Here is a 21,467-nt window from a genome sequence, read left to right as displayed (position 1 = left end):
TTGTTTGATTAAAAATATTTTTTTTTACAAAAAAACTTCAAGTCTTGTATCTTATAAATGTCCATAAGTTTTTTTTATAAAATGCTTGCAATTGAGAGTATTAAAAAATTTTTAACAGACAAGACTTTTTATTCAATTGCACAACTAAAAAATAAAATAATTTTTTTTTTATTTTATTTATTTACATGATTCTGAAGTTAGCAGACAATTAGTAATTTTCGGATTTTTTTTCCAACAAATAAATTGCAAAAAAAAAATAAAAATATGCACATGTAGAAAATTTAAAAAACTACAGGTGCAATTTTTTCAAATAGTTTTTTTTTTATAATTTATTGTTTAAAAAAAAATCAAAAAATTATTAGACCTCGGCTAGCTTCAGTATCATTTATTTATTTTAAATACTGATCACGTGTTCTAATATCATTTGTACGAGTTGAAAATCTAAGTACGCACCATTATATAATTATATTTTATAAGACAATTAATAAAATCATATTTTTTTATAATAATAATAAATAACATTTTAAAAATTTACACATCTGTTTTAAAGTTGGATCTATTGTTAATTCGATGTCTGTTGTTATTATAAATAATTAATATATAAATGTAAATGTAACATAACATTTTAAATAAATTTTGAATATTTATCTTTAGGCGACTGAAATTTATGATTATTAATTATTCAGTAATATGCATATATATAATTAATAAAAATTTTATTTTATAAATTTTCATGCACAAATCACGTAATCATAATTTGTTGTTTGTGTTTCAAATACAAACGGTTCAATTTTAACGACCGCAAGGTCTCAGTACAAAGAACCGTCTAATTATTTATAAAAAAAAAGTCTATTCAGCTATTTTGATATATATAATATATTTGTTGTATTAAAAAAAGTCTGAGTATATTTTAATTCATGCTGATTAAATTATAAAAAAAAAAAAAAAAATCTAACGAAATAACGCGTAAGATGGTGCTATCAACTGGTTGCACAATGCCAGGGTATGAATTAGATAATTATTAGACGATTTAAATAAATAAATCTGATTGTTTTCTTCTTTTTGTTTCACTTGTTTTTCAACAGATTACGAGTTAGTGAAAAATGATGATTTTTATGTTTTGTTTTGTTAGTTATTATATTTTTATCATCTTTGTATGAAAGGTACAAACCACTAGTATCACCTTAATTGTTGTAGCAGAAGTAAAATAATAATTTTATCCGGTCTCGCCGGGATTACCGTCGCGTCAGAGTTCTTTTAACAACGCGGACTTTGCATTTTTTAATTTATCTAATCGTCTTTGTAAATGTGAATTTGCTGTTTCTAATTCTTCAACACGACCCTGTGACTCTCTTACCTATAAAATTAAATTTAAAATGATAATTAATAAATAATAATGAGAATAAAATTTGAAATTGAATTTAAATGACATACTTCTCTCTGCAATTTTCGTTTCTCGACTTTCAAGTCGTCTTCAGCTTTTTCAGAAGCTTCTGCCGCAGATTTGTAACGGATAACTTGACTCTCTAATCTCGCGACAGTCGCTTGTAACGTCGACATATCTTGCTCGGCTTTTTGTAATTTAAATTTGTAATCCGCCAATAATTTATTCGCTTCCCTTTGGACGTCTTCTGAGTCTGTTAATCCTTAATCACATTAATAAATATACTAATCATATAATTTAATTTATTATCAAGGGCATTCTCAGACAATTCCTTCCCCCTCTTATTTTTTAAACATAGTCAATTATTTATTTAAAAATAAAATGTTTGACTACCTATTAAGTTTAGACTTTAAATGAAAGTAAACAACAATTTTTGTAAATTAGCAAATCATAAATCAGCTTAGAAATTGGATTATACAGTAAGAGTTAAATCATCTATTAATATTCCTTTACAAATTGTGACTTTAGGTAATTTTTTATATGAAGAATTGAGTCATACAATGGAATACGGGATTGTTGTGAGTTGGGATCGAACCCAAGCTCTCAACAATCTGACTCTCGTGTACAAGTACATAAAGTTCCCGACCTGAAACTTTATGACTTAGATGAACCTTTTCTACCGCCACCGTCCATCTTACGATATCAAATTAAAGGTAATTTTATGTAATAAAATTTTAGGTAATAAAATTACTTTTGTAAAAAATTATATTAATGTATGAAATTACCATTTGGTCTGTGCCTTGGCATAAAAATTAATAAATAAATAAAAAATAATAATAAAAGGCGAAATTGTAACGAAATCATGACAGTTGAAAGTAATTGAATATTTTTTAAAAGTGGGGGGTATTGTCTGAGAATGACCTTAAATAATAATAATAACGATAATTATTTTTAAAACTACCTAATACTGATCCAGACGATCTTTCGGATCTTAATCGACTTTTGGCTTCTTCCAATTCTAATCTTAGGTGTCGAATTTCATCTTGTAGTTCTTTTTTTTCCGCACCAAACTTTTTCAACCGAACATCTATGAAATAAATATATTAATTAATAAATAATACGTGAAAATATAATAAGTAAAATTAAATAACTGGACTAACCCAAAGATCCTTCACCAGCATTCTGTAACAATTCAGCAGCTTCCGTACTGACTAGTACTTTTTTTTTACGATTTACAATTCCATTGGACGTTCCTGCATCTTCGTCATCACTGACCTCATCCTCAATAATAACCAACCCATTTTCCTTTAAGCAACAATTAATTGTCCAATTAACAAAAAATTTAACGAATTTATTTTTTTATAAACTAAATAAGTTAAATAATTACTTCTATAAGTCTATCTCTTTCCTCCAGCAATGTTTTGCACATTTCAAAATCCTCCTTCAATCGTTGACAATCGCGCTGAAGTAACTTAGCCTCACTAGTTTTTTCCCTGAGTTCTCGCCGTATTGTAGCAGCCGATTCTTCCGATTCTTCTAGTTGATCTTTCAATAAGTCCACTTGATAAACATAAGACGACTTTTCATTATCAAGTTGAGCGTTGGCAATCATTGCTTTCCTAAATTTCTCTTCGAGCTCTTTAAGCTCTAACTATTTTATAAAAATATTGTTAACAATTAATTTAAATAATTATTTATCTTAAAATAAATATTTGAAACTTACTCTTAAATCTCTACTTTGACCAGCATCCTCTAAGGAATCTTCGGAAGACCTACGACTTGACTGAAAATTATTTGAATTTGTTAATAAGCGTGAAGCCCTTACAGGATCTGGCGTTACCCTCATAGTCCTTGTTCCATCAGCTAAATAATTAATCATTTATTCATTAAAATATCATCTAATCAATCAATTGATATTATTTTCATGATATCAGCATCGAAACTCAGAGCTTCAGTCTCTACAGCCAGTCGAAACAAGCGAATTTCAGTCCAATGCCGCAAACGAATATTAGCAAAGCGTAAATTGTGAATACCTTCAGCCACCGGGCAGAAACAATAGTGCATTACATACCCTGATAGCCACGCTCTAAATACAATTTCTTAGCAAGTGTTTGGCAAGCCTTGGCTGGATAATACTTGCGTGTAAATCTACTGCCGTCATCTGAATGCAATTTGACAGAAGAACTTGCCGTCAATTTCAAGTGAAATTTTCAATCAACTTAACGTCATTGTCTGACAGTAACACGTGTAGTCAAATTGAATTCAAGTTACAGACAATTTACTGTCAATTTAAAGGTAACTGCTTGCTCTCCAACACTTTCCTTTAAGTTGCCTTCAGAATACGGCAGTAGCTTGAAATTAACTTACGGTTAAAGTGGCTATCAGGGTACCTAGGCCAGTAAAATAAGAAAAGCCTCAGACGACATGTTTGTCAGCCTCGACCAACAATTACATGTGATCTGAGACGTTTCTTATTTGACTGGTCTAGTTATGTAATATACTACAGTCGGAGCTCGTTATAAGACTACCATTGTCTTTTGCATGCCTTAAGCGCAAGCGTAGGTATGCTCTACTCTCGCCTAAATTTTATAAACCAGGTATCGCGATATTTTGAGAGAGAACTAATAGTCTTATAATGAGATCTTACTGTATTACGTAAATAACAGTTCTGACTGTGATTAAATTTTTAAAAAATTAGTGTGAGTAATAAATAGTATTTATAGTTTCAGCTGAATTATAAATTGCAAATGACAATTTAATAGTTGATCACACCATTGGTCTTAAATTTTGTTTCTGACACTGAAACTTTAAGTTCCAATGCAGATAATCATGAAAAATCTTATGTGTTACTCAGAATAAAACACGATTTCAGGCTGCGGGTGATGTCAGCCAACTTCACCCTGGTCTGAAATAGTTTTGTTTTATCCCTCGTCACACAATATACTATTAATTTAATAATATCTACCATTACACATATCATAAACACGATCAGCGTTTTGTTCAGCTTCTTTCTGCTGTTTCTCCAACTCTCTCATTCGTATTTCTCGTGCTTCAGCTCTGGCTTGTCTTCGTGCTGCTAATCTCTCACCAGCCTGTAAATAATCGTAGCAAATAACATCAAGTTTAAAGCAAGTAAATAAAATGAAAGATAAATATTTACAATTTATTCGAATCACATAAAATACTAACTGTATATGTACATTTATATTGACGCCGTTATGCCTTATTTTGGAATCCACGAATAAAAAAAATAAAATAAAAAAAAAAAGTATCTAGTACATACACAATAATATATATACAAGTGACAGTATCGTAAATACAATTAAATGTTAGCGTTTAAAAATAAATAGCATACCTCCTTTGCTATTTGATCAAGAGCCTGATCCTCAGCAGAATGCCGACTAGCAGCACGTCTTCGACCAGTTATCGCTGACTCCATCGTATTCATTTTATTATTATTATTATTATTATTATTATTATTAATTAATTAATATAGTAATTATCATATAATTATATATTTATCTTTTATTTAAATATTTATCTCTGATTTATTCCAATAACAACACGGATGCCCCTTATTTCACCCAACTTCTCTGTGACCTCACAGAGACGTTAACCACCAACACTAAAGACAAAAAAATACACAAATATAAACAATACATTTCAACATATACATAAAATATCAATTATTAATTAAGAGAGTTAATTAATTGGAAGATAGATATGATTTGAGAAACAAAAAAAATTAAAAGCCATGCGATTAAATTAAAAAGCTCTGATTAAATTAAGTTTTAAATCACACACAGAAAAAAAAACTCTAACACTTAGTGTCCGAAATTATAATCCGGAACCTGGGTGTCAATACACGGAGTTTTTAAATTTTGAACTATAAATTTTATATTGTCAAATTTTTAATGTTCAAGTTACGATTTTTAAAGTTCAAATGTTAACTTTCCCTGCAGAGATACATTTTGATAATTATCCTGTAATTATTTACGTTTTAATTATAAATTTAAGAATTACTGTTTGGAAGGACAGTATTTATTGATCACTTTATCATTATATTACTTGTCGTTTCTCAATTTAGTTCCGTGCATAAAATTATTTTTACTATTTTTGGAACAAGTGTTTTTACCAGGTCTCTGTACAGATGACTTTCCATCTCTATAAGTGCAAATATATATATTTTTATATGTATGTATTTATATATGTTTGTATCCTGGTAAATAAATAAATAAAAAAAATCTTATTGGATAAAATTGTCGGGTGTAAATCTAATTATGAGTAACATAAGTTGTGATGAAATCAATTAGATAATTTATGACCATGAAAGTAAGCAAGTCAAGTTCATATAAATGGTTTTTTAATGAACTAATTAATAAATCATTGTAGTAATAATTAATACAAATGATTATTAATAAATAGATCATTAAATAAATTCTTAGAGCACTTGAAGCAATGGCTGGTGATAAAAAATGAATAAGAATGTTAATTAGCTGGATAATTTTAAAAAAATTACGTTATCAGACTGGATAGAATAAAAAAATAGTTGGATATTAAAAGCAACACATTTTAATATTAAAATATTTTTAAATGCACAACACACCCACACATTTTGACGACTAGAGATACGACATGCGAATAAATGAGTCACAAAAAAATGAAAAAAAAAAAAAAAAAATGAGTAAGAGAAGTAGTTGACAATTATTTAAAATGCGATACATTTACTAAACATTAAATAAGTTGTTATAAATAATACTTACTAAGAAAAAAAAAATGAAAGAAAAAAAAAAAGAAACAAATCCTCAGCCGGTAGTAGATTGCATTTTTATATCTTTAGTCTTGTTAAATGTAAAAATAAACCGGGATAAACTATAAATACTATCAATGGAAATTGGATGACTTGATATTCTCACAATGATGATGTTGACGATAGTGATGATGATGATGATGATAATAATGTTGATGATAATAATAATGTTCATTGACCATCTGTAAATTTTAATATATATATTATGATAATTAAATATTTACAGTGTTAATTTAGTCTTTCTTTTTATAAATAATTATTCACAATTGTTTAGTGTATACGCGTAACCGTTAAGCCGTAATATTATTTTACAGGCACCGTGCCACGATCAAAGTTCGTGAAATCGCACACGAACACGGTGCAAGATCCATTTTTCGATCGAGTAACTCACTCCTCACTGCTTTTGCCATATATACCTATATATGTATTCTTATATATGTGTGAATGTATAGGCACATAATTTATGTAAGCATATACATACTTATATAGATGTATATGTATGGAGACACATACATGTGGGGGACAATTGTAAGCAAGCAGCAGACGGCAGGTACAATATCGGTCATTAATTCTTGCGCGGTAGCATAACATCGGGAAAAAAAAAACTTCTCTAAAGGAAAATATGTATCACTTTTTTATACAAATATTATCTATAAAAAAAAAAAATTGTAAAAAAAAAATACAATATTTAAAAATATATCTATATTAATTAAATGTAAAATTATAAATATGAATTGTAAAATAAGTGAATAAAAAAAAGTCCCTATAAAAAAAATCTCTAGATTTATAAATCACTAAAAAAAAATTACAATAAAAAAAAAAATTCCTACAAAGAAACATTTGCATATCTAAACATCTACTTAAAAAAAATATATAAAAATGAAAATCTCTACAAATAAAATATCTATAAAAAATCGGCTGTTTTGGAAAATCTCTATAAATCATCACATGTACAAATAAATATCTGAATAAAGTATAACCTCGAGAACTGGAAGCATTGCCACCACGTGCTCATAATCATGAATAAGTTCGTGTTGTAATATATAAGTATAAATAATAATAATAATAAAAATTATGGTTATTATTATGTTATTAAGAAAAATATAATAAATAATTTTAAACTTATAATAAGTGACTTCGAAAAACGTGAAAGATTCAAATCTGATAACTCCAAAGCACTGAGCCTGTAATAATTCATATAATTTTAATTTTTTTAATTTTATTAGTTAAACTTTATTTGAGAATATCATAAAATTATTATTATTTATTTTATAATTTTTAATTTTGTTTGACTATCAAGCCGTATGCCAGGATTCGATGAACGGCCAAAAATCACTTTTCTTTTTTAACTTCCCGCTAAGAGAATCGACGATTTTCGAAAAATTGGGAAGTTATTGTTTTCACCCCGATTTTCGAAAGTCGAGTTTTCATCAGATGTTGACGTTTTGAGGTCCTAGGAAGCTATTCTAACTATTTTCAGAATGATGTCCGAGTGTATATATATATATATATATATACTAATGCAAAAAATTAAAGGAGCAGAAAAATTTTATAAATTTTTTAGTGATTTTTGGAAGGCTGTAACTTGGTGAAAAAAAATCGTATCGAAAATTTAAAAAAAGCATTTTATAGCTTGAAATCTCTAGTTTAGGTGTATTTTTTCAAAATTTTTTAAAAGCTCCGATTATTGCGCAAACATGAGAAATACCGCGAGCCAAAAAATTTCTAAATTTTTTTTTTTTTTCGAAGAGCCCACGGACCGCGGAAAAATTCTTTCAACTAAACGAATGCATACATCGTTTAGCAAATTTATTCAGCTTCAATTTGGTTTTTTTTTTAACCTCGTAGGTCGATTTGTCGCAGAGATATCAGCCTTCAATTGATTATGATTACACAATTAAAGGAACAAAACTTGCTCCTTTAATTGTTTAGCTAAACGTTGATCGATGATTCCCAAAAAACGGTACGATAGATCAATTCAAAAATTTACAGGGGTCTTGGGGGTACATTAAGCTAAAAAAGTCCCTGGCAACATTATTTTTTTTATCGATATATGCAGAGTAGCGGTTGATTTACTAAAAAACCAAAAAAAGTCATTTTTTTGTACTTTCTTCTAATGGATGTTAAAAATAAAAAAAAATTTTTTTTTTTAAAAATGATGACAGGATCTTGTAGGGAATTTATTCAAGTTTTTAACGCCACCCTTCAACTTTCTGTGCGATCATTGGTACCTGAAATATCGAAGATCAAAGCCAAAAGGATCACTTTCTATTTGAAGGCTGATATCTCTGCGACAAATCGTCCTACGAGGTTAAAAAAAAAACCAAATTGAAGCTGAATAAATTTGCTAAACGATGTATGCATTCGTTTAGTTGAAAGAATTTTTCCGCGGTCCGTGGGCTCTTCGAAAAAAAAAAAAAATTTAGAAATTTTTTGGCTCGCGGTATTTCTCATGTTTGCGCAATAATCGGAGCTTTTAAAAAATTTTGAAAAAATACACCTAAACTAGAGGTTTCAAGCTATAAAATCCTTTTTTTAAATTTTCGATACGATTTTTTTTCACCAAGTTACAGCCTTCCAAAAATCACTAAAAAATTTATAAAATTTTTCTGCTCCTTTAATTTTTTGTATTAGTATATATATATATATATATATATACACTCGGACATCATTCTGAAATTAGTTAGAATAGCTTCCTAGGACCTCAAAACGTCGACATCTGATGAAAACTCGACTTTCGAAAATCGTCGATTCTCTTAGCGGGAAGTTAAAAAAGAAAAGTGATTTTTGGACGTTCATCGAATCCTGGCATACGGCTTGAAAGTCAAACAAAATTAACAATTATAAAATAAATAATAATAATTTTATGATATTCTCAAATAAAGTTTAACTAATAAAATTAAAAAAATTAAAATTATATGAATTATTACAGGCTCAGTGCTTTGGAGTTATCAGATTTGAATCTTTCACGTTTTTCGAAGTCACTTATTATAAGTTTAAAATTATTTATTATATTTTTCTTAATAACATAATAATAACCATAATTTTTATTATTATTATTATTTATACTTATATATTACAACACGAACTTATTCATGATTATGAGCACGTGGTGGCAATGCTTCCAGTTCTCGAGGTTATACTTTATTCAGATATTTATTTGTACATGTGATGATTTATAGAGATTTTCCAAAACAGCCGATTTTTTATAGATATTTTATTTGTAGAGATTTTCATTTTTATATATTTTTTTTAAGTAGATGTTTAGATATGCAAATGTTTCTTTGTAGGAATTTTTTTTTTTATTGTAATTTTTTTTTAGTGATTTATAAATCTAGAGATTTTTTTTATAGGGACTTTTTTTTATTCACTTATTTTACAATTCATATTTATAATTTTACATTTAATTAATATAGATATATTTTTAAATATTGTATTTTTTTTTTACAATTTTTTTTTTTTATAGATAATATTTGTATAAAAAAGTGATACATATTTTCCTTTAGAGAAGTTTTTTTTTTCCCGATGTTATGCTACCGCGCAAGAATTAATGACCGATATTGTATGTAACCAAACTCCATAGGAAAGACCGTATCGCACTCGCACACATGTACAATTACACACTTTGCGCCGCCGCACCTTTACGAATAATCAACTAGTGTCATCTATTGATCATTTTTTCTTTATGTTGTCAGTAGAATATCATTCAATTGACATCTGTCATCAGGCGATAAAATTAAACTCAATGACAAATAAATTATCGACTTTAAGGGTCGGCAGTACTAAACGAATTTTCGAACTTTACTTTTCTAATTACATTTTGAATAATTACGTCACTCGAATGATGAAAACCTTCCGAAAAAGTTTGTCTTTCACATTTTTTCGGAAGCTATAAAAATTTATGTGATGACAATTGATTAATAAATTAAAAGAAAAGTAAAATTCAAAAATTCGTTTAGTACGGCCATGCCTTAAATTATATGAAATTGTAGCATGAGTGTGAATGTAGCAGACATCAGAAAAATTTAAAATTATTAATAAATAAATAAAATGAAATTTTAAAAAAGTGCGCATTGAAAAAGTTTTGAATTGAATGAGTGCATTTTTTGTAAATATTATTTTTTAAATTAATTACTCTATTTATTTGTAATTTCAAATTTGTCTGATGTCTGCTACATTCACACTCATTACTTTATGATCCTGAAATTGACAGACGATCAAAAATTTTTGGATTTTTATTTAAACAAATTAATGACATAAAAAAACAAACTAAAAATATATGATCCTGAAGTTAGCCGACGATTAAAAATTTTTGGATTTTTTTCTTCAACAAATAAAATAAACAAAAAAAAAATCTAAAAATTTACACATGTAGAGAATTTAAAAAACTATATGTGCAATTTTTTGAAATTTTTTTTTTTTTATTATTTATCGTTTCAAATAAATTTCAAAAATTATTAGACGTCAGCTAACTTCAGTATCATAAAAATATGCACATTTAGAAAATTCAAAAAACTATAGGTGCAATTTTTTCAAATATTTTTTTTTTTTTAATTTATCGTTGAGAAAAACAATCCAAAAATTATTAGACGTCAGCTGACTTCAGTATCATATTACTTTAGCTAGAAGTGTGAATGTAGCAGATATGAGACAATTTGTAAATTTTAAATGAATGTCAGTTAAAAAAAACTAAAAATATGCACATAGAAAATTAAAAGAACTACAGGTTCAATTTTCTGAAATATTTTTTGCACACCTCAATCGCGAAAGCGTTATTGCACACCTCAATCGCGAAAGCGTTAGGTGTGCTTTACTGTCACTCTCTTACTCTCGGCCCTTTCACTGACTTAAAATCCTCTCTACTTTCTTTATAGTACACCAAAGTTGTTAATGATATATACCATTTTAAAGGAAATTTATTAAGGAACATTTTTCAATGCAATCCTTATTTGATTAATGATGTGATTAATTTAAAAAAAATGATTTAGTCCGAAGCCCTCAGTGCGTCAATTGTGGTGTTCGGACTCGTCTAAACACGATAACTTTCGAAAAACAAGACTTATCGACTTAGTTTTTTTTTTATTATCTGTGTATTTCTGATCACAAGAACCCTTTCAAAAATTACTATCTGAATCCTTTTTGTTTTGGTGTAATTAATAAAAAACGTGAAAACTGATTCTTCGTGAAAAATTTAGCTGCTATTTTTACTGTTGTTATTATTTTTTTCATTGTTTCTCTCTATCAACTACTGGTGGCAGCACTAGCGTATCAATATGTTTGAAAAAAAAAGCGACATTTAAGACAAAACAAGGCGGGATATTTAGAAAAAAATGTTAGTAAAAAAATATTAAACTGATATAACGGTGGGCCCTGGCTACTCCGTGTCTAGTAGCCACGGACCACAGTTAACTTCTAATTCCCGGTCTTTGTTATTTATTAATTTTATTCGCGATCTCGTTCGATTATCGTTGGTCCTGAGACTCGGGAACTTCGAATTCTCGGGGGTGAGTCGGCTCGTCCTGAGCCGGACACGCGGCTGAAAATAACTTAATTCTAAAGGACGCTGGTGATAGTTTATTAAATAATGCTCAATTAATAGGAACTAATGTATTTTATTTAACCAAGATTCCCATTTTTATGTACAATATTCCCCTTTTACTTTATATATGAGTATAAGTATGATAAGTAGCTTGAGTAAATTTATTTAATGATATGCGCGGGAATGAATGTCAAATTAGATGAGAAAAATTCACGGGAATTGCCGCGTTGAAGAGAGAGAGAGACATTACACAACATTATAGATTATATATATATTTATGTGTGCCAATATCTGGACTTACTGCTGGTATCGGACGACGTTGCATTCTCGTAGCCCTTGGGTGATCCACGGTAGGTGAAAGATCCCGGTAAGTACAGCCGTAAGCCTCCTTAGGTGGAAAATCAAAAGGCAGCACAACACTTGGTTTATTTAACAACCACAACCACAAATGGTACAAATCACTGGAGAAGTTAAACTTTGGCAAAGTAGAGAAAAGAAAAGCGACTAGTCGTTCAGCGCACTAGAGCACAAGTAAATACTTTTGCAAAATAAAAGTAAAAGAAACGACTGATCGGTTTGCAGTCTAGAGTTCAAGTGTCGTCTCTTGATTAATTGTCTCGGGTCAACACCTCGTGTTGACCCCACCTAATTATGCGCAGTGACCGAAAATCGCTCACCTGCTGCGCTAAGACTAGCGCTGAGACTCAGCGGAACTCGCAAACGAGAAAATTATACGAGAGAGAGAGAGAGGACAAATAGAAGCGAGAGAGCCTCACTCTCACGTCTTAAAATCGCTGTTGCACGGTTACACTCCCCGTCGCCAGACTTGAGATTGGGGCTCGGAAGCTGAAAAAGATTAAATAAATTTTCCATTGACTCGGCGGTCACTCTCTTCTCTTGGCAACAAATTAAACGGTCTTCATCAGCCTCTGACTGCGCCTGGGCAATTTCAAATCTGGTACATAATGATTGCCCAAAATTTTCCCAGTATCTGATTTTAACTCAACAACTAAAGGGCTGATGATTTTATTGACAATGGCTGGTCCCAAGAATTTGTTAGCCAAACTAGACGAATATTTATCAATTTTCTTACTCAATTTTCTGTTTGGGTAATATACCGAATCACCCACTTGTAATTTAGGTGGCTCTTTAAGTCCCTTATCATGATATACGGCTTGTTTCTCACTCTCTACTTTCATTATAGCTTCTATTTTGTGACGTAACTGATCAAGACGATTAACCCGATCGCGCCATGAATTATCATCTGAATCTAAGTCATCTATTTCTAGTTCGGTTATTTTACCCGACAGCCGTGGTTCTTTACCATGAACCAAATAATATGGCGACATATGTAATGAAGCATGGTAACTACTATTGTAGGCGAGCTGGAACTCACCTAAGTGCTCATCCCACGACGTCTGATCTTTCGAAATAAATGCCCGTATCATTGGTTTCAGAGTACGGTTAATTCTTTCAACCGGGTTACTTTGCGGGTGCGCGATCGCTGTAGGTACAGATTTTATTCCCGTTTCCTTCAAATAATCTTTAATTTCATGATTAATAAATTCTTTTCCATTATCTGTGATTAAAAATAGTGGATATCCCCAACGTGAGAAAACGCGACGAAAACTTTTCTTGACATTTAATCCAGTCTGCTTACGAAGCCTAAAGACCTCAATAAATCGCGTATATAGGTCTTGTACTATTAACACATATTGATAGCCCGTTTTAGATCGCGGAAATGGGCCAGTCACATCAGCTGCGACTATGGCCCAGGGTTCAATTGGTTGTCGCGTGCGCATCGGCGCTTGAGACGAGGTCTGTTTATATTTGACCTTTTTACACGTCTCACAATTATCTACATACTCGCCGACATCGCGATACATACCAGGCCAATAATAACGTGTACGTATCCGATGGTACATTTTATCGCGACCCAAATGTCCCGCATCTGGCACATCATGGTTTGCCTTCAAAATATCTGGAATCTCGTTTTCAGTTAAAACCAATTTCCACGCGTCTTGATCATCTATACATTCTTTTAGATAATCGGGTTTATAATATTCTAGTTTATCCTCATTATTTATTCGCCAATCAACAAAATTTTCCGGGTATTTTCTAACATTTGCTTTCTTTACGTCGTACCACGAGCGGACTTGAATATGTACAAAATCTACACCTTTATTTTTAATTTCATCGAGGACTTCGGACCACTCCACGGGCTCCTGGTCCTCGTATAAGCGCGATAAGGCATCCGGGCCTTCGTTCTCGGTCCCACGACGGTGTTCAATCGTGATCTGGTGGGCCAAAAGTTCCATTGCCCAACGGGCAAGCCTACCGTTCGGGTTTTTTAGTGTATGGAGCCATTTTAACGAAGCGTGGTCAGTAACTACGACAAATGGAAATCCTTCCAAGTAACATCTTAATTTTCTTACGGCCCATACAACCGCCAAACACTCTTTCTCGGTTGTGGTATAGCGTGTTTCGGCGCCTCGCAACGGTCTACTTAAACATATAATAAGAAACTCTTTCCCGGTATCTGGTTCTTTTTGAACCAAGAACGCGCCTAGACCCGTATCACTCGCATCGGTGTATAAATAGTACGGAAGATTTGGCTGAGGTACAGCCAACGGTTTCGCGTTAACAAGAGCTTGTTTAAGATCTTGGAAAGCCTTTTCTTCCTCATCTCCCCACTTCCACTCAGTATTCACGCTACATAATTTATTTAGAGGTCCTTGGACCTTCGCGACGTTTTGTAAATGCCTGTGGTACCAGTTAACTAATCCGCAAAAACTGCGTACCTGTTTTCTAGTCGTCGGACGCGGGAAATTCGCGATAGGTGCTATTTTCTCAGGGTCAGGTCGTAGACCCTCCCTATCTACTATAAAACCAAGAAATTTTACCTCCGACCTCGCGAATTTACATTTACTTGGATTTATTAATAATCCAGCCTCGCGAAATATTTCAAAAACTAGAGTTAAAATAGCTTTATGTTCGCTATAGGTCTCGCTTATTATTACCCAATCGTCCAGGTACGCGAAAACTTTGTCAATCCAAGACCTCGGTAGATTACTTTCATGTACTCTAGCTACAAAACGTTCACGGAGCTTATCCATCGCTTTTTGAAAAGTCGATGGTGCACCCGCGAGCCCATAAGGCATACGGACCCATTCAAATTGCCCCCTACCCTCTACGGAGAAGGCAGTGTAAGGAATGGACTCCGGTGCCATTAAAACTTGATGGAACGCCTCCTTGAGGTCCATCGTGGTTATATATTTCGCATCATGTAAAGCACTTAGAATACGTAGCATATTTGGAAGAGGGTGAGCGGGTAAAATAGTATATTTGTTGATTGGTCGATAATCGACGCAAAAACGCCAATCACCTGAGGCTTTGGTCACCATGACCGGAGAACACGACCAGAAACTGTTACTGGGCCTTATATAACCCTTCTCGAGCAGCTCGTCTATTTGTTTATTTAATTCCGCCGATATAACGGGACTACGCCGATATGGACGGATTTGTATGGGTTTTATTCCCGGCTGTAAAGTAATCGTATGCTGCACGAGGTCAGTTAGACCTTGGTTCGGTAACTCCGCGAATTTTGACATTTCCGATTTTAAAAATTCATCAAAATCTTTTTGTTCATTGGAAGTTAGTGATTGACAACGGGTTTTATTATCATTACAATTTATTAATTGAAAAGGATGACTTTCATCAGTGCCTTTAAATTTCCAAGTTTTATTAGCACAATCGATCAATAAGCCAAATTGAAGAGCAAAGTCCATACCCAGGACTACTGAATAGCTCAGGTCCTCGAGGACACTCAGATACTGCTCTCCGGCTATCGTACTGATTTGAATAATGAATGGAGCCCCGCCGATAGTTTTACATTCGGTGTGATTCGCGAGAAGAACTCCCCGACGGTTCGTATCGTCTGATTGTAATTGACCAGAGCTTAGCTCACGTATTTGGTCATAAACTCGCCGATTGATATAGGACCTTTCACTTCCCGTATCAATTATACCGTTTACTTGCACCCCGAATATCCAAATAGACACAGGTATTCGTGCTGTAATTTTAGGTGGCTCTGGACCAGTACCGGAATAAAATTTGGTCCGAGATGCAATACGATTCGCGATACGTGAGGGTAATATTTTATTTTTAAATATATGTGGTAAATACGACGCGCGTGGGGATGAAGGACAAGATGGTGGAGAGTCAGTTAACGCTGGATCTTCAGGTTCAAAACCTGGATCCAATTCTTCCTCCCACGTCTCTTCGGTCTCCTCATCATTTTCGAGTGGCTCCAATCCACATAAATATGGCATCCCAGGAACATTAACGGAACCTGGTTCCTCAGATTCATCAGAACCAATTGACTCAATAAAATCACTAACTTCAAAATTTTCCAAAAGATTTAAGGGGATTTCGTAAGAATCATCTCGATTCAAATTTTCATAAATATCTTCAATTAAATTATTAGAATCTGGTAAATTAACCGTGGGCTGTGCTTCTTCCCTCAAGCCTTCCCATCGGTTAATTTCGTCAGTATTTAAAACAAATAAATTATCTAAAATAGGGCAATCTTTATTTAAGACGGACAAATTATTAAAAACCGATAAACCGTTTACGTTATCGTATATTTTACAGAATTCCGAGAAAGTGTCTTCTTTGGCACACTCGTTCTCAATTCTATCATCTTCATCCTCATTCTCGAAGCTAATTAAATCTTCTACCTCTAAATTAGAATTATTTTCGACCGTAACTGGGTCGCGTAGGTCAATTAGATCGACCTCAGTCTCAAAATTATTACTATTAAATATATCGGAGCCAATGAAATTTAAATTTTGATTTTCTAAAATTATATCACCAATTTGTTCACCACTGGTTAGAACAACTTGACCGACAGTACTCTCTATGCTGTCAGGTCTTACAATTAAATTTTTCTCAATTAAATTTTCCTTAATAATTTCCTCAAACGAACCGACAGTACGCACCGAGCCGCCGTCTGGTTCTAAATTTAGATTTATTAAATCTTGTAAATCATTTTCTTCAATCGGGTCGACAGTACGCACCAAGCCGCCGTCTGACTCCGGATTTGAGTTTATTAAATTTTCAAAACTAAGCTCTTCAATCGGGTCGACAGTACGCACCAAGCCGCCGTCTGACTCCGGATTAAAATTTATAAAATTTTCTGAATTAAATTGAACATTCGGACCGACAGTACGCGCAAAGCCGCCGTCTGATTCCGTATTTAATTTATTTTTACTATTTACAGTATTCTTAAATTTATTTGGTTTGTTTAACCAGTTCGCGTGTGAATTATGGCTACTAGGACTCCGATTTCCCCATATTATTTGTTCCCTAGATCTTCTGGATTTCGCGCCCTTTCTCCTCGGGGAATAGGAGGGCGAGATTAGTTTTTTGACGACTGAGGGTAACTGGCATCGCCAGCACTGGTCGACTGAACTTCGACGCAATTAGAGGGGTTATTATGACGATTATTATTTAAATTATTATCGCCTTGAGAATGAGAAATTGCCCGATTATTCTCATGAAACTGATTACCGATATCATTACAGTTTTCATTTACTCTAAAATTACCCGGGATAAAATTCGGGTTTGATCTGTTCGCGTTATTAAAATCAGATTGCCCACGATTTTGATTAAAATTATTTCTATTTACATACGAATTATTATTATAATTATTTCTATTTACATTTGAATTATTATAATTATTTCTATTATTATTATTATAATTATTTCTATTATTATAGTTTACTTGGGCAGGACCATTCGACCGACGGGAATTAAAATTTTGGTTAAACCCTTTGTTGGGTGAACCACCGTTTGCTTGAAAGCAGTTTTGTTTAATATGCCCTGCTCTAAAACAAAAATTACAGACATCAACTCTAATGTTGTTACACTGGTCAAATGTGTGACCATTTTGTCCACAATTGTGACAGAAATCTTGGTCTAAATTCCGACCAGCAGTAACTTCACTATACGAGCGCGGTGCGACGTTAAAACTACCGTTGTTACTCGCGTTATTTGAATTTCGCGCTCTATTATTTTGAGGACGATAGGATGAAAAACTTTGTTGAGGAGGTTGTACCGTTGCTGCCGACGCGCAAACAATAAATTGACCGTCCTCACCCTCACGAATTTCTTCAATAATCAGTGGTTGTTTCCCGTTCATCATATCAACCAAAATAGAGTTACGCGGTGACGTATGTACTGCTGAGAAACGCGATTTTTCTTTCGTTTTGGAACTCGACTTCTCGGATGACTCTAACGTGCGTTTGTTCTCCTCTAATAATACGGCAGCTTCATGTAATACCGATAACAGGTCATCATAATTATTTACTAGCCTAGAAAATACCAACGTTGATAAGTTTCTAGGTAGATGGTTACGTATACACGTCACCTGTTCAGATTCGGGAGGAGGGTTGCGCATTTCACCGTATTTCTGTTGTACTCGGAAAACAAAGTCGGTTGAAGATTCACCGGCTTCTGGTCTTAACTGACCAATTTCCATTAAGAGTTGCGTATCTGTTTTATGTGAGCCAAATGCTCGTAAAAATTCCCGCTTAAAATGGTCATAATCTATCCAATGCCTACTGTAAGTATCGTACCATTTATTAACTTTACCGACAAAAATATAGCCGAGGATTTTTATTAAATCCGTAATTAACCAACCCTCGCGAAACGCCATGGCTTCAAATGAAGCCAGAAAACTATTGGCGGATAAATCGCCTTGCGGGTATCGTACAGGCCAAGATCTCACGATTTCTCTTATATCCCGCCATTTACGTAACGAGACCGCCGCGACATCTGGTAACGCTAAATTATTCGCTCTGGGTTGCTCGAAAAACCCTTGGTATCTCTCACTGCCATTATTATTTAAATATCTGTCATGGTAGCCACCGGTTCCTAAGTTTTCCCCCAATATATCATAATTATCATTACCGTTATTCCCGTAATTATTCATCGGGCGATAATTATTATTATTTCTTAGTTCGCAATAATTATTATCGTTTACATTATTAATTTGTGGCCCGATCGGGTGATTATTGTTGTTAAAATTATTATCTACATTAATATTATTGTTTAAATTGTTGTTTTGTGGTGGGTAATTATTTGGATTTGCATTCGAATCAATATTTGAATTATTATTTATATTATTATTTATTCCTGCTAAGTTACTGTGGACATTCATGGTTCCACTGGTACCAGGTTGTTCGTACGCCGGGAGGGCTGAAGACGTCATAGCCCTAGTATCTTGTGTCAAGTGTCCTGTACCACACTCCCCGTCGCCAAAACTGTGAGTTACGGTGCGAACAGTTTGTGTGTTAAGTTGTACAGGCACTTGTAAAGTATTTTCCCGCTGCGAGTTTAAAGCAAGGGTCAAATTTTGGATGCAACTCATAAGTTGAGTTATCGCTGTTTGAGAAACCCCTTGTTCAGCTTGTGCGGAAACTGAAGCGGTGCCAGGATAAGAAACGAATCCCGCATTAGGCTGAATCGGTGGTAAATGTACCGGTGGGGGGTTTTCAACAAATACCCCGTCCACAGACGCTTGTGAATTATTATTATTTATTCTTTGGTTTATTTGCGCATTCGAATTTATTGCCGGTGAATTATTCGTTCTGACTAACCCCGATACAGTAGTAGTTGTTATCGGTGGATGTATTGTTGTAACCGGTGTAGTTGTTACTGTACTCGGTGTGGTTGTAACGATAGTTGTGGTCAACGTGGTGACCATTGACGTGGTACTTGGTACCGTCGCTAAATTATTTCCTAAACTACGCCTGACTGGTGGTCTGTTTTGCAGCGGCGTGCCTGCAGTGACAACCAAGCTTGGTATACTGGGTACCGTGGGAGGGGGAACCGACATTGTCGAGTTCGCGGACGAAACGGTAGTACTCGAAGGTGGTGAATGTACTACCCTGGATTGATTACTCTGGTTCGATGAACCAACCCCGTCAAATATTACCTCCCCGCTATCCTGCCTATTCTGTTGTTTAGAATTTTGGCGCGTCAATGGTCGCGTATTACTCATTTTCTAACAACTTAATTCTCAATTATTTATTTTTACTCGATGGCTATTATCAGCTTACGAGCCCAAATAGACTTAAATTTAAACAAATAATGACGAAGCACAATTATTAATATATACACGGATAATTTTTATTTCCGGATTAAAATTTTATTTTATCTAAACCGATGACTAATATTTAATCCCCAAATGACAGCTTTAGTTTTATTTGTTCTCAAGAAAATTTATTATTTTACCGGAATTAACTTCCGGAGAACGTTTATCCGATTACTTGGATAATTATTGTCAATACTAGGATGACAGTATTGTCTTTATTTTAATTATTTATTTTATACTAAATCTAATTATTCTTTTAGAATAAACTTCCTCAAACAAATATCTTAACGACTGTTCTCGACCGGTAATTACTAATTTTAATTTATTATACTAGAATAATTTATTTATGGTGACTCATATGTCAAATAAATTCAAATTACCGGTTACTCGAAAGAATGATTTATTCTAAACCAGTATAAACTAAATAAGTAATGATTTATTTATTTAAGATTTTATTTTTGAATAATATTTTCAGCAAAATTTTATTTATTCTTAAGATTTTATTTTGACTGACACTGTTACCAAAGAAATTTTTATTTTCTTTATTAATTTACAAAAGAATAGCTTTATTTTATTTTCTTTTATTTTCCGGTGTTTACTGTTTGTCTACTTGAATTTATCGATTTCTTTTTTTTTTTTTTTTTTTTTTTTTTTTTTCGTACGCGTTAAATTTTGAATTTTTTTTTTTTTTTCCAATTATTTATCTTGATTTTAGTAATATTGTATAATGTTTTGGGCAACCAATGCAATTAGCACAATTTCTGGTTGCAAAAAAAAATTTCTCTCTTCAACGGTTAATAAGGGAATATATAGAAGAAAAAATTTTCCCGAACTTCTTTGTACTTTTTATAATTTTTAAATTAATGACTATCACCAGGTCTCAAAATTTCAGGACGAGGAACACGAGTTGGGCGCCAAATATAACGGTGGGCCCTGGCTACTCCGTGTCTAGTAGCCACGGACCACAGTTAACTTCTAATTCCCGGTCTTTGTTATTTATTAATTTTATTCGCGATCTCGTTCGATTATCGTTGGTCCTGAGACTCGGGAACTTCGAATTCTCGGGGGTGAGTCGGCTCGTCCTGAGCCGGACACGCGGCTGAAAATAACTTAATTCTAAAGGACGCTGGTGATAGTTTATTAAATAATGCTCAATTAATAGGAACTAATGTATTTTATTTAACCAAGATTCCCATTTTTATGTACAATATTCCCCTTTTACTTTATATATGAGTATAAGTATGATAAGTAGCTTGAGTAAATTTATTTAATGATATGCGCGGGAATTAATGTCAAATTAGATGAGAAAAATTCACGGGAATTGCCGCGTTGAAGAGAGAGAGAGACATTACACAACATTATAGATTATATATATATTTATGTGTGCCAATATCTGGACTTACTGCTGGTATCGGACGACGTTGCATTCTCGTAGCCCTTGGGTGATCCACGGTAGGTGAAAGATCCCGGTAAGTACAGCCGTAAGCCTCCTTAGGTGGAAAATCAAAAGGCAGCACAACACTTGGTTTATTTAACAACCACAACCACAAATGGTACAAATCACTGGAGAAGTTAA

At 32.8% G+C, this 21,467-nt stretch overlaps 1 protein-coding gene across 3 annotated transcripts; it reads right to left on the bottom strand.

Annotated features, from left to right (window-relative positions):
- Positions 1–1,093: 1,093 nt before the first annotated feature.
- On the bottom strand, positions 1,094–6,615 carry LOC130668662 (leucine-rich repeat flightless-interacting protein 2). Of its 3 annotated transcripts, XM_057471052.1 has the most exons (10): positions 6,459–6,615; positions 6,148–6,376; positions 4,740–5,009; positions 4,350–4,476; positions 3,108–3,247; positions 2,772–3,035; positions 2,545–2,689; positions 2,346–2,471; positions 1,435–1,646; positions 1,094–1,357 (listed from the first exon to the last, which is right to left on the bottom strand). In XM_057471052.1, the coding sequence occupies exons 3-10, from the start codon at positions 4,830–4,832 to the stop codon at positions 1,247–1,249; spliced, it is 1,218 nt and encodes a 405-aa protein (XP_057327035.1). In that variant the 5' UTR covers positions 4,833–5,009; positions 6,148–6,376; positions 6,459–6,615; the 3' UTR covers positions 1,094–1,246. The 3 variants fall into 3 exon arrangements, with proteins under 3 accessions (XP_057327035.1, XP_057327036.1, XP_057327037.1); XM_057471053.1 differs by having other exon boundaries at positions 1,435–1,637; positions 6,148–6,610; XM_057471054.1 differs by lacking the exon at positions 4,740–5,009 and having other exon boundaries at positions 6,148–6,610.
- Positions 6,616–21,467: the final 14,852 nt, after the last annotated feature.

Source organism: Microplitis mediator, chromosome 5, assembly GCF_029852145.1.
Source record: "Microplitis mediator isolate UGA2020A chromosome 5, iyMicMedi2.1, whole genome shotgun sequence".
Classification (NCBI taxonomy): domain Eukaryota; kingdom Metazoa; phylum Arthropoda; class Insecta; order Hymenoptera; family Braconidae; genus Microplitis; species Microplitis mediator.
The sequence above is the reverse complement of the archived record's forward strand: the minus strand, read 5'-3'. Positions and strand labels throughout refer to the sequence as shown.